This window comes from Cotesia typhae, unplaced genomic scaffold (assembly GCF_013202065.1).
Source record: "Cotesia typhae breed Kobodo isofemale line unplaced genomic scaffold, CoteBio_Ctyphae contig_48, whole genome shotgun sequence".
Taxonomy (NCBI): Eukaryota; Metazoa; Arthropoda; class Insecta; order Hymenoptera; family Braconidae; genus Cotesia; species Cotesia typhae.
The window spans coordinates 2,486,623-2,500,345 of record NW_027423756.1 but is presented as its reverse complement, the minus strand read 5'-3'; the positions used below and the strand labels follow the sequence as shown (position 1 = coordinate 2,500,345).

Here is a 13,723-nt window from a genome sequence, read left to right as displayed (position 1 = left end):
GTGAGAATCAGTTACGTGTGATAAGCCACTAAAGAAAGGATAGGGTTAATTAATTTACAGATTATCACCTTCGGTAAGTCGCATGTATCAGTAAAAGAAAATTAACTCTCGGAGTAAAATCACGACTTTGGATCTCCATAAAACCTTTCACGTCCGCGAGGAAGAAAAAAAAAAAAAAAAAAAGTTTTTTTGTATCGAATTTAACTAAATTGCATGAAAATCAGCGATATCTGCCATCTAAACGACAAAGCATGTGCGGGTTGAAATTTGCTGCTTTTCATACACAAACAGTGCAGTAACTTCGGCCGAGGAAAATCATGTAGAGAAAATGTAAAAAGAAAAAAAAATTTAAACACAACGTAGGGATTAAAAAAAAAAAAAAAAAAAAAAAAAAAATATTGACTATTTGTAAAAATTGTTCTACGATCTTCGGAAATTCTTCACTTATTCGGACGATAGACACCCGTCGGAACGCGAAGCTTCACCCGCCGTCGGACGGTACCATTGCAATCCGGGTAACCGAATACCAGTACGGAATATTCTCAAAGATGCGATTTAATGAACAAACGGTATTTAAATTAATAAATTTAAATAATTTCAAAATTAATTAAACCATTTAATGTAAGATTTTGAATATAGTTAGCGCGAATTTTCTTTTAATTGCTATTGAATGAGTATGTTATGCAAATCTCTTCTAGGCATTCGAAGTCTCTCTAATAAAACGACTTTTGTTATTGTTAAATCATTAATAAACTTACGAAATTTAGTGATTTCTTCGGATTATTAATCGAGTTTCCGTTATTGATTTCAAATTTTACCGATTGAGTATTAATTAATAATAATGATTATTTAATTTTAAATATATTACTAAAAAAAAAAAAAAAAAAAAAAAATTTTTTTTTTTAATTTTTAAATAAATCATGCCGCCGCCTAAACCTCGGACACAGGAAGAGCTCTCAAGGTGGAGCGAGGAGCTAGACAACCAATGTCAGCAACATATCGATAAAGCAGCTGCCCTCCAAGCGCAAGAAACATTATTAAGCTCGCGATTGACAAACCTTTCGAGTCGCGAACGGGAACTCGAGGACGCGCTAGCGAATCTAAAAGAACGAGAGTCCCGATGTAATAATATGGAAATTGCGCTAGGGGAGAGGGAATTAGCAATCAAAGAACACGAAATCAACGCCGGAAGCGCTGCTTTACCTGACAAATTGGTCAGGAAAGAGAAAGAAATACGAGTTAGGGAAGCTGAGTTGGAAAAATTAACTCGAGAATCTCTCGATTTCTTGCGGCAGTCGGACTTGGACGCAAAACGGCGACTTCAAACCCTGGAGGAACGAGAACAATCGCTATCGGCTCGCGAATCGAGATTAGAGTCACTGAAAGAGTCATTGGAAAAAAGGGAGTTAGAACTCGAACGGCAGGATAAAGAACTTCAGGAAACCGCGGAATCGCTTAGAAATTGGGCCCGCGAGCTTAAAGAATCGAAGAACGCCGCGCCAAAATTAGACTCCTCCGTCAATTTGCTAAAGGCTGAAATAGCACAACTCGGAGTCTTCGCGCCCGACTCAAAATCCACCCCACTTGCCGCGACAGTTAACACTAACATAGCTCTCAAGGACGCTCTCTCCTACGTTCCGGAATTTGACGGCTCCAGTTCAACGGTGTCGGATTTCATACAGTCATGTACACGTGCATGCTCCATGTTACCAGCGTGTGCCGAATTCATGTTTTTGACGTTAGTAAGACAAAAATTTAGAGGCGATGCACGCATATCGGTAGAAAATATGGATTACAAAAATCTGAAAGAATTCGATAGCTCGTTGCGCTCTGTCTTCGATCGAAGGCGCAACGCCAACCAATACAAAGCAGACATGGAGAATATCCTGATGAAACCGAATGAGAGTATGGCTTCATACGTGAATCGAGCCCGAACGATTTATCGCGATATAGTGCATGCCGAGAAAATGGAACGCGGAGATCTTCTTGAACGGGAAATGCAGAAAATTAACAAAGACACCATCGCAGCTTTCCTCAAAGGAATTCCTCCCCTTCTCCAGGTCCAATGTAAGCTCCTTCCGCACGAAACACTTGAACAAACATACGCTTCCGCGATTGACGCATACAAAGAGTATGAACTAAACGCAAAACGTTTCCATAATCAAGAATCAACCACACCCGTTATCCACACAGTCGCGACGGTCGCTCACGTACGAAACACCGATAACGGCAGAGGCGATCAGAAGAAAAGAGGCGAAAAATCGTCGGGAAACGGGAAAAGGACTCAAAGGTGCGAGTTTTGCGGAGGTTACCGTCACGTGGAAGCCGATTGTTGGAAAAAACTCATTCCGGGCTTTATCGGAATTAAAGAGGGCAAAAATAATCAAAACCCGAACGTCAATAACAAAGATAATGATAAACCGATCAACCACAGCGTTCAAAATAAAAATAACGCCCCGCAATCGCGTAATCAAAACGACGGCAAAGAGAAAGCAGTATGTTCTTGCTGCGGCAAGACGGGGCACGACATAACAACCTGTATTAAATTTGCGGCGCTTATTCAAGAACGCTACGGACAGTCGGGAAACGTGAACTTCCCGGGGAAGAACGTCGACGGGCCCCGCGGGAGTCCAAACAGCTCTCAAAATCCGTCGAAACCCACGACACCCCAGTCAAAATTGCAACAGTAATTGTTAATTTACGTAAAACAAGCGTCCCCGCTATTCTGGCGAGAGGAAACGACATTAAAAATTCTATAACGGTTATGTTAGATACCGGCACAGAAGTAAATTTAATTAAAATCGGTACGCTACGTAAACCGCAGTCGATCGATAAAAATTCGAAGCTGGCGCTATTGGGAATTAATAAAAACCCAGTTCACACTTTAGGAAAGGCCTACGTTGAACTATTCGATTACGAAATCGAATTTGATGTCGTAGGAGACGATTTCCCTACGACACACCCTGCTCTTCTGGGTGCGAAGTTCTTTAACGAATACGGCGCGAGACTTCTGTTTGATCGAAAAAAATTTGCGTTTTACGATGTAGAAATACCTTTCTTCTAAACGAAAATTGAGAGATTACCCCCAAATTCCGTTTCCGTAATAACAATTAAAACTACTTCTGACTCTTACGATTACGGTTATGTGCCACGAATTTATTGCGCAGCCGAAGTAGAGCTCGGAGGCACTTTTGAAACCAGAAATGAAGGAAATACCCTTCTGAGAGCTTACAATAACTCGGATCATGAGGTTCTTATCCCCAAGCCTGTGGTTGGTTTGGGATCTCCCTTATGGCTGGACGAAAGCGATTACTTCTCCGAATTAGAGTCAACAAAAGTAACCGACGATTTCTCTCACAAAAACTTCGATTTAGCAAACAATTACTCAAATTTTACCGCGCCGAACGACAAAATTAACCGGCAGTTTAAGAACACGCTGTCTCGCATCGTAAATCTGCCAGAAAACATAGGATCTAGTGTATTCACGATATCTGAAGATCTTAAAACTCCGGAAAGCACAAAGAGTTATCAACTCCGTGCATATCTCCGACGATTTATTAAATTCTCAGCGCGAAGAAATTAAAAGCACGCTTTACAAAAATCAGGACTTATTTTATTTACCGGGAGAAGATTTGGGTTCTACAAACGAGATTTTACATCGAATAATTACCACGGATGATAACCCAGTATTTAAAAAACAATATCGCTTTCCTCCTATCCATAAAGAGGAGATTTCGAAACAAGTCCGGGAATTGGAGGAAAAGGGCATCATAAGACCATCAGAGTCAGGATATTGTTCGCCTATATGGATAGTTAAAAAGAAGGAGGACTCGTTGGGTAACAAAAGGTGGCGCATGGTGATCGATTTCCGCGATTTGAATGAAAAAACATTTACCGTTGTATATCCAACGCCAAATATCATAGAGATTATCGATCAAACAGGTAACGCAACCTATTTTTCGACCTTTGACTTGGCCAGTGGGTTCCACCAGATTAAGATCCATCCCGACGACATCCACAAAACTGCCTTTTCTACTCCTGATCAACATTATGAATTCGTAAGAATGCCGTTTGGGCTGAAAAATGCCCCCCCCCCCGACTTTCCAAAAACTAATGAATAAAGTATTGATGGGTATGATTGGCAAGGGTGCCTTCGTTTATATGGACGATATAGTGATATATTCTAACACTTTCGACGATCATGTCGCTAAGATGAATGAATTATTTCTACGTCTTCGAAAGGCCGGGCTACAATTGCAACCCGACAAATGCAATTTATTCTGCAGGGAAATTAACTATTTGGGACACATTATCTCGGCCGAAGGCGTTCGGCCCGATCCTAAAAAGACCGACGCGGTCGAGAGATTCCCGATACCAACCTCCGTAAAGAAAATTCGAGAATTTTTGAGTCTCACCGGTTACTATAGACGCTTCATTGATAACTACGCGAAAGTCAGTAAGCCGCTGACGTCTTTGTTGCAAAAGGACGCCGAGTTCGTATGGGACGAGAGCCAAACGGGAGCGTTCGAAGCCCTTAAAAACAAATTAGTTAATTCACCAATTCTCCAATTTCCCGACTTTTCTCGCGAGTTTATTATCACGACGGACGCGTGCGACTACGGTATCGGAGCATGCCTGAGTCAGGGTAAAATTAATTAGGACAAACCAGTATCGTATGCCTCACGATTGTTGAACTCCGCGGAACGTAACTACTCGATGATTGAAAAGGAAACTCGGCCGGTCGAAAACAACACCGCAAGTACGCGAAATCGCACCGAACGTTCGCGAAACCCGCGATCGGTTGTCTATGGAAGTAGATAACGTACTGATTTTTGTTAACGTTCGAGGTGAACCCTGCGATGCGGGTAGCCGCGAACTGATAGACTCACTAGATATACCAAAAAATTTAAATAATTCCTATTGCCGATCAACGGTAATCCCGTACAAAGGGAATAGGAACTGCATTTTAGCAGTACCGAAAAATAGAAACATAGACCTTGTATCCGCAGACGATATCCGTGAAACACTAAATAATGTTTATAATAACGTCTTGGAATTAGGCCTAGAATCCTTCAGTTTAGCTAAGACAAAAAAAATCGACGACGTTAATTGGTTGACCATCCAACAAAGCTTAATAGACGTATTTTCCGATACTCAGATTAAAATCACTATTTGTCTAAATTTGGTACGAATTCCTAATGACGAGGAAAGATTGCAAATCCTCAAGGAATACCATGAGTCCGCTGTAGGTGGTCATAAAGGCATGACCAAAACTTACAAACGAATCAGGCAGAATTTTTTTTGGCCTAAGCTAAAACGCGACGTCATTAATTTTATTCAAAAGTGTATGGATTGTCAACTAAAGAAATTAGTTAGAGTCAAGACAAAGCGACCGATGGTGATCACGGATACTCCGAATGCAGGTTTCGACAAGATCGGTTTAGATATAATGTACCCCACGCATACTTCTGCATCGGGCAACAAATATATCTTAACGATACAAGATCTTTTGACTAAATTCTCAATGGCGATCGCGCTAGAACAAGCAACGGCCGTCGAGGTGGCAAAGGCTCTGGTGAACAGGTGGTTTTGCTACTTCGGCCCGCCAAAAGCTATACTGACAGATCAAGGCACTAACTTCTTATCTAGTTTGCTGAAAAATATAGCGAAAAAGTACAAAATTAAACAGCTTCACACGTCTGCCTACTGTCCGCAAAGCAACGGCTCCGTTGAAAGGTCACACCATGTGCTACAAGAGTACATAAAGCAATGTATTAATGAGGAGGAAGACTGGGACGAATTTTTAGATCTAGCCTCTTTTTCGTACAACGTGAGTGAACACGAAGGCACGGGATTCACCCCGTACCAGTTGATTTTTGGGAAATTACCTCGTCTCCCTTCTCAAATACAAGCAGTAGAAGAAACTAATGATACGTACGTCGAATACTTAGAACAATTATTTAGGCGCATTAAGCAGACAGAGGTAGCAGCCAGCGAGAATTTACGTCGATCAAAAGAGAAGAATAAATTTTATTACGACAGAAAAATAAATCCAATAATACTTAAGCCAGGGACAAGAGTGTTCCTGCTGTTGGAACCTAGAAAGAGTAAGGGTGATCCGCAGTATACTGGTCCTCACGAGGTAGTGGGCATAGGGCAGAATGAAACCGCGGAAATAATAGTAGATGGTGTATCAAGGTTTGTACACATTAATAAACTAAGAATTTCTCGGGTTTAATTTCAGATGGATTTCGGCCCTGGAATAGCTATACTGTTGATGATCCTCCCTCTCTCTGGAGGATTACTGGGATTCGATTGCGGTGGAGCATCGATGAACACGTCTACGTTGTCACTGCTCGATGTAGGGGAATGCAAGGTCAAACGAACACTGCTTCAAACAGAGACGGTTCAAATTTACTTGTTGCAGCCCGCCGAAATTATACACGTCCACGTTATGGAGTGCAAAATCTTGGTTAATCGAAAAATCGAACATTGCGGCATGCATTCTCACACATCGGCAGTTTTCTATGGTAGACGCGAGTATTATTTAAGCTTAGATTATACTAAATGTAGAAAAATGCATGAGACCCGATCGGTCTGGTTATTCGATCGAATTGCGTTCGACGAATTAAGCGTAAACGGAACCACTCATCGCTTAGCAATATTGGCGGGTAGCCTAAGCATGAATGGCGACTGCGAAAAAGGTACTTTCAGCGACAATTTCGGGACGTGGTCGGGAGTAGTAGTAGACGCGACATTCGAGATAATGCTGAATGACTATGAAACCTCGTTGAACACAAAAACAAACAAAATACTTTTACAATCCGGAACCCGGTGCGACGCGGATAAATTAACGTGTGTTACTAGTGAAGGCACATCCGCGTTCTGGACCGAAGTGCCGCGAAATTCGTGCCTGATGAAGTACGCCAAACTTTATCAGGGGCCCGCCGTAAGATTAATCGGCCAAGATGAACAGCCCGACGTCTACTCACTTACCACAGAAGACATTACATTCGCGCTCGCGCAACGAGGAACAGTGGAAGTGTGCGGTCAATCAGTAGTAAAAACCGAACACCCGAAATTATTTATCGTAGTCACAAAGAGTCCGGACTACACTCTCGCGGTCGAGACCATCAAGACGGAAGATATAGATATTTTCTCGTATATTAACAGCAAGTTCATATACGTAGAAAAACACATCCGCCAACAGCTTCAAAATTTATACCACGACGTTCTAGTTCGACGATGTGAACTAGAGCGATCCGTGTTATCCAACGCTTTGGCATTATCAGCACTGACTCCTGACGAATTCAGCTATGCCTTGATGAAAACACCCGGATACTACACGAGCGTCGCCGGAGAATTAGTGCACATCACAAAGTGCATACCGGTACCCGTTAAGGTTCGGGAAGTCGATAAATGTTACCAGGAACTGCCCGTAACTTATAGTAACAAAAGTTACTACTTAACACCAAAATCTAGGATACTAGTGCAACGCGGTACTTTAACAGAGTGTAACTCTATTCTGCCAATAGGTTATCGCATCGACGGGGTCTGGTTTCATCTAACACCCCAGGCTATCAGAGCACCTGAGCCACAACAACTGAAACCAATGGCGGCGCCAACTTGGAATTACGACAACCCGGAGCACCTTGCGACGTCCGGAATCTATTCACAAAAGGATCTAGACAAACTAAGGAGTCGGATCATGTTCCCGGCAGAAAAATCAGCACTCCTGAACTCTATCGCTATGGGGGCAGCCGGCCAACAGATACCAGCGGGCAGCGTCAAGATGATGGGATTGTTTGACGAAGAATCTCTCGAAAAATTAGCCACTAGCACCGCACATAAAATTTGGCGAAGTTTGGTCGATTTTGGTTCAGTTACAGCCGCTATTTTCTCTATTATGCTTATCCTGAAACTAGTGAAATTCGTATTCGACATGATCTTTCACGGATACGCGTTATACTCCATATATGGATGCAGCGTCCTATTAGTAACCATGATATGGGATACTTTAGCTAATCTTCTACTTCATCGTCATCACCATCACAAAAGAATCTACGACGAGGAAGGCCAACTACAACCTACTGCACCAATTCCAAGGCCAAGGTCAACTCTAAGTATATTGGACGAGAGCCACAATTTCAAGACGTCCGCCCCACCGGCCGAAACTACGTATTCCGGCCTGAACAAGCAACTGGAAGGTCATCACCTGGAAGATCCAAGGAAAGGTGTCCACGAGTGCGCAACCAGAGAACTATTAATGCGTTACCGAAACCGTGAAGTGCGTGATAACGAGTGATAAACCAGACCGATCGCGAAACTTACGCACACAACTATCATTATTAATTAGCCATAAGGTATTAGCTAAGTCCATAAGAAATGTAGACGTTAAGCAAGTAGTTCTGCTCTTTATTAATGAAGCGCAGTCAGCTAATCATAACTTTTTTTTATATATACCTTTTTTATATATATATATATATATATATATATATATATATATATATATATATATATATATATATATATATATGTATACCCTAGAGGTAAACCGGTAGTAACCTACCACGCCTTTGTCCCTCTACGGGACACATCTAATAATATTATATAAGTATTAATTACAGATCAAGGTCGCAAATTTATTCTTCTCGATGGAATTATAATCATAATATCTGATAAGGATAAAATTCCAATAGCGAAATAATTAGTTTATATCTGGCAGCGGAACGGCGATTAAGGAACCAGGACTTATATAAGATCTTCTTTTTTTTGGACTATAAGCAACTAGGTTGGGAGGCGTCCCACCCAGATGGTGTAAAACGAGGATCGTTAATCACCGTTCGGCTGCACCAGACATTCATTTTATTTTTTTTTGTATCGAATAATTAATAAAGCATATAGGCCGTACTGGCAGAAATCATTGTACTTAACAATAAGTTGAAAATATTGTAAAACATCGCATCTCAGGTTCAATCACCTTAAGTTAAAGATAAATGGAGCCATTAATGATCTAGCTTATATAGAGTCACTACTTAGAAATTGGGAACTCGCAGGGCTCCCTCGAAGCACTGCAAGTCTCTCGGGCTGGGAGATGTAACGTCCTAGCCAATTGGGGTTGGGAACCCTTAGTTTAAATCCTACTGAATCAAAGTTTAGCCGCACTCTTTAATTTTTTTATTGTGATTATTTCCTTTCGGTAAATTAAATTCACCGATATCTTAGTTAAACTCCAGCTAATCAAATCATGGAGAATTCCGCTGCTTCGTTGGCGGTTATCGCCAACAGAGTAACGGAAATCTCTACAGATAAGACGGCTCCCAGAAGGCGTCGCGGACCGAGTTAGCCGAAAACCTTGCGTCAGCGTGTGACTCGGACCCCGACGACTCTCTCGCGAGTAACCTGAGATGCATAATGGCGTCAAAACGCTGATTGTAATATTAATGAGAGTAGAGTCAAGTCAGTACCCACCGGGACTTACCGAGCAACGGACGTATGACTTGCATCCTCTCCCACATCCTTCATAATAAAACCGAACCTATTTGTCTGAACCGACATCTCCAAATTTATAAAGCCAATCCCTGAGAGCGCTTCCGCCGTTCCACCCCAGGGTGTGAGCGCAGAAAGACGTTCCGACTTCCCTCCTCCGAACCTAGTGCCTACGGGCCGTTTTCGCGGTACTGGCTCATGCCTAGGGGAAGACGTTCACGTCGAGCAGGTCACGTAGTACAAGCTGCTCGAGCTCGACGCTCTTTAAACTCGGCTCTTAACCGGACGCCCGCGAGTGAAGTAAAAGCCAACGTGGAGTGGAGGGCCCAATCATCCGAGACTCAGGAATCGGTAATCGTCAGCCCAGGCCAGCCAGACCATCGCCCAGCGTATTGGACAAGGATCGACAGAAACTTCATGCTCGAGGAGGGCGAGCACAAGAGGCCCTGTTTTGGATATTATTCTGAAGAATATTTTACTATCCATAAAGGGGAGATCGTAAGTGAGACCCTCTGAGGCTATAAGGTAAGAAAGTGATAAATAGGTAGAGAGCTCGCCTGTGCGGGAGAATCAGGAGTCTATCGACCACCTAACACCACCCACCTGGATAACTTAGTTATGACCGCCCCACCAAAATTCTGGGACGTTACATACTTTACAAAATCTTACAGAGATATCTCTGTATTATTATTAATTAATTATTATATAATTCAGATGGATACTTTGAATAATTTCTGTAACAAAAATTACAACTGAATAAAAGAGAAGACAACTATTTGAGTGCTTAAAAAATTCGTGCAAAAATTTTCACAAAACTGTTGTCTAGGTTATAAATCAAACCGATTTTTTTATGCTATAGTAAAAAAAGGGTACAATTTAAGTGACTTACCTTCATACGTTACATATGGACTGGAATGAAGTGGAGTCGCTGAACTGTCTACAATCGACGAGTTTGTACTTAAACAATTGGATTTTTTTGTAATAGTTGTAGAAATAGAACTGGTCCCTGCATTATCATCTTTTGTAAATTGTTCGTCTGGCCGAATAGAAAGTGCTAAAATCAAATTTCTTTATTTGAATTTCAATATATACTAATTAACATTTTTCAAATTTAAAAAATTACTACCTAACTAGTTATTAACTGAGCTAACAGTACTATTACTTTCAAAACAGAATGACTCAACTCACGGTCTATGATTAAATGCTATTGAAATGTTAGCATGATGATTCCGAAAAAATACAACAATGATACTCAGAACATATAAACGGCACTCTAACGTTAGCTTGTGTCTAATGTCCCGTATTTACAAGCAGTAGTCTATAATTATTTCATTGAGTATTATGTTTGAATATTTTTCTATCCAAATGAATACAAATTTTACAATAAAATATCTTGAGTTATGTTTTCCAAAAATTTCAGAAAATAGTCAATAAATCAAGTTATGTGGTCACAGTAGAAGATCTTCGATACATTGTGAAGAAAAGTATTTGAGCGAATGAATAATATTCTAAGAATTCAAAATCACTTACTTGATGAAAATTTAAGCATTAGCGAAGTATTTAAGAAAAAAGACGGAAAAATTTTTTCAATGAAATAACTCAACCAATGAACCCAAAAATTCGATATGTTCTCAGATACCTTTCTAAAATCCTTAAATATAAAATTATTTTGTCATTTTTTCGTATTAAAATAACATTTTTTAAATTAAAGCCTAATGTGCAGTCTCACCATATTGTTACTTGTCAGTCATAACTTTTAACATTGTCAAACTTGTAAAAGAGACCTCATTGGGGCACATAAAATTGAAAACATATTCCGGTTCAAATACTGCATTTATCGAAAGATTTCGTATTTTCCTCATCTAATTCATGTGGGTCATTTTATCAAACATCACCTGATTTAAAAATCTATATTTTTAAAATATTTCATTTATTTGCATGTTTTTGTATTCATTAAATATCCTATAAAATTTTCCGGCTTAATCTCTAAAAGTTTATGAGTTGACTATTCTTAATTGAACATAGTTGCAGTGTACGTATAATAGAGTCACTTTCTGGTTTATAAACATTATACTCTAGTTGACAACATAAAAATCAACTTCGAGTCAACAAGAAAACGCGAGAGTTATACAGTTGGTCGTATAAACTACTCAGCCGTAAAATTTTAAAGCCGTAATTGAGATTCTATAAAAAATGTTAATATAAAAATTCAGTTTACGGTTTGATAAGTTACTAAAACTGAAGCATCTACAAATATTCGGAATGAAAGCAGACTAAGCAAAAGTTACAATAAACACAAACTTGATCAAGAAAAATAAATTTGATTTTCGTGATTTTTATGGTATATAGAATTAAAAATAACGATTCAGGAAATATCGTTCAAACTGGGAGTGTTGCTCGAATATGTTGACCAATTGACTATATTAAAAATTTGTAATACTAATACCCAAGTAACACGTATTTGAGCAGGATTCACGTATCAGAGTTTTGTTACGTCCCGGTTTCCACACAGGTTTGTAGGTAGACGGTAGAACAACTAGAGCTGGAGATAAAGATGTTACGACCTCCAGAGTCGTAAGTAGAAGGTTCTCGAATTAACTCCGAAATAACTAGCTTCGGTGAATTTAATTAATAAATAACTTTATTTAACTGTTTAAAATACACGTTTAATGAATATGATTTGACAACTGCCGTGAAGTACGTAATAGTGTTTCGTAACCGTAATTAATAGTCTCACGACAAGTATAAATTATGAAGAGCCTTAAGTGTGAGACGTTAAGATTAAGAAGCCGTAGCAAAAAGACAAGCGTCGAACTACCCGTGCACCCTGCTTATATCCCCGTTGAAGGGCCGCGCCCTGAGGGGAGTAGGGCTGCGTATCAGGCCCCGAATGTCCTATTCTCCTGAGTTGATATGCGTAGCATCTCCGAGTCCCACTCGGATGATCCGCGCTGACTCAACTCCGGAGTCCAGGACACACAGGCGTTCGTTATCATTATTTATTTAGAACATTCCTCGAACGTTCTCGAATATACTTATGTACTCCACGCTAGTTGTCTTACAAAATGAATCATTTACCATTAACATTCTTCGTGAGAAAATGTTAATGTAAACTTAAAAATATTTTGTTTACTCAGGTGTTGGCTGAGTTTCACTTTTCTTATCATTTTCTATTTCTATATTTAGTATTTAATGTTTAACATTTGGAATTCTTTACTTATCATTTAACATTATATTTATAAAAAAATGAATGTTTATGAAATTATTGTACAATTGTTAGAGTTTAAATTAGCGCGCGTATTTGCTATCAGAGACATCTACGAATGCAGGTGGGGACGTAACAGTTTTACGAAAAATTCATAGCTACTAACGTCTTATTTTAAGTATGTCTTGGCCAGGGCCAAAGAGTTGGTGTTTTAAGGTTAGCGGTAAATTTTAAGATTGATAATATTACCACAGAAAAATGTTCAGATCGTACACAATTTCAGATATGACTTGGTATACTAGACTGAAGTTGCTGACTGAAAGCGGAACACGGAATCGGACTGTAAATATTTGAAATTGAGTCCTCCAAAGTATGAGATTAAGTGCGCCAGCGACAAAATAAAATATTTGTGTAATATTAAATTACCGTTGCTGTCAACAAGCGTGTTTTGCTCAACTAATTATCCCATCGGCAAAAACTGTTCAATAAAAATTTAAAGACAAAATTCAAAACAAATTGAAAGACCAAATTCAATATAAATTTTAAGACAAAATTCAATAAAAATTTCAAAACAAAATTCAATAAAAATTTTAAGACAAAGTTTAAGACAAATTTCGAGACAAATTTAAAACAAAATTAAAGACAACTTTCAAGACAAAATTTAATAAAAATTTTAAGACAAAATTCAATATATATTTTAAGACAAAGTTTAAGACAAAATTCAATAAAAATTTGGACAAAATTCAAGACAAAATTCGAGACAAATTTTGAAAAATTTCAAGACAAAATTCAATAAAAATTTAAAGACAAAATTTAATACAATATTGAAGACAAAATTCAAAATAAAGTTTAAGACAAAGTCCATATAAATTTCAAGACAAAATTCAAGACAAATCTTAAAACAAACTTTACGACAAATTTCAAGACAAATTTAAAACAAAATTCAAGACAACTTTCAATACAAAATTCAAGCTTAAAGACAAAAATTCAATAAAAATTTCAAGAAAAAATTAAATATTAAAAGATTAA

The 13,723-nt window shown here is 39.0% G+C and overlaps 1 protein-coding gene across 1 annotated transcript in view; it reads right to left on the bottom strand.

Moving 5' to 3' along the window:
• Window positions 1–13,723, bottom strand: part of LOC141529316 (dual specificity calcium/calmodulin-dependent 3',5'-cyclic nucleotide phosphodiesterase 1-like) — a 196,536-nt gene that overhangs the window by 161,462 nt on the left and 21,351 nt on the right. Inside the window, exon 2 of the mRNA XM_074245817.1 lies at window positions 10,379–10,543. Coding sequence (XP_074101918.1) covers window positions 10,379–10,543 — 165 coding nt within the window. The remainder of the gene's footprint in view (window positions 1–10,378; window positions 10,544–13,723) is intronic.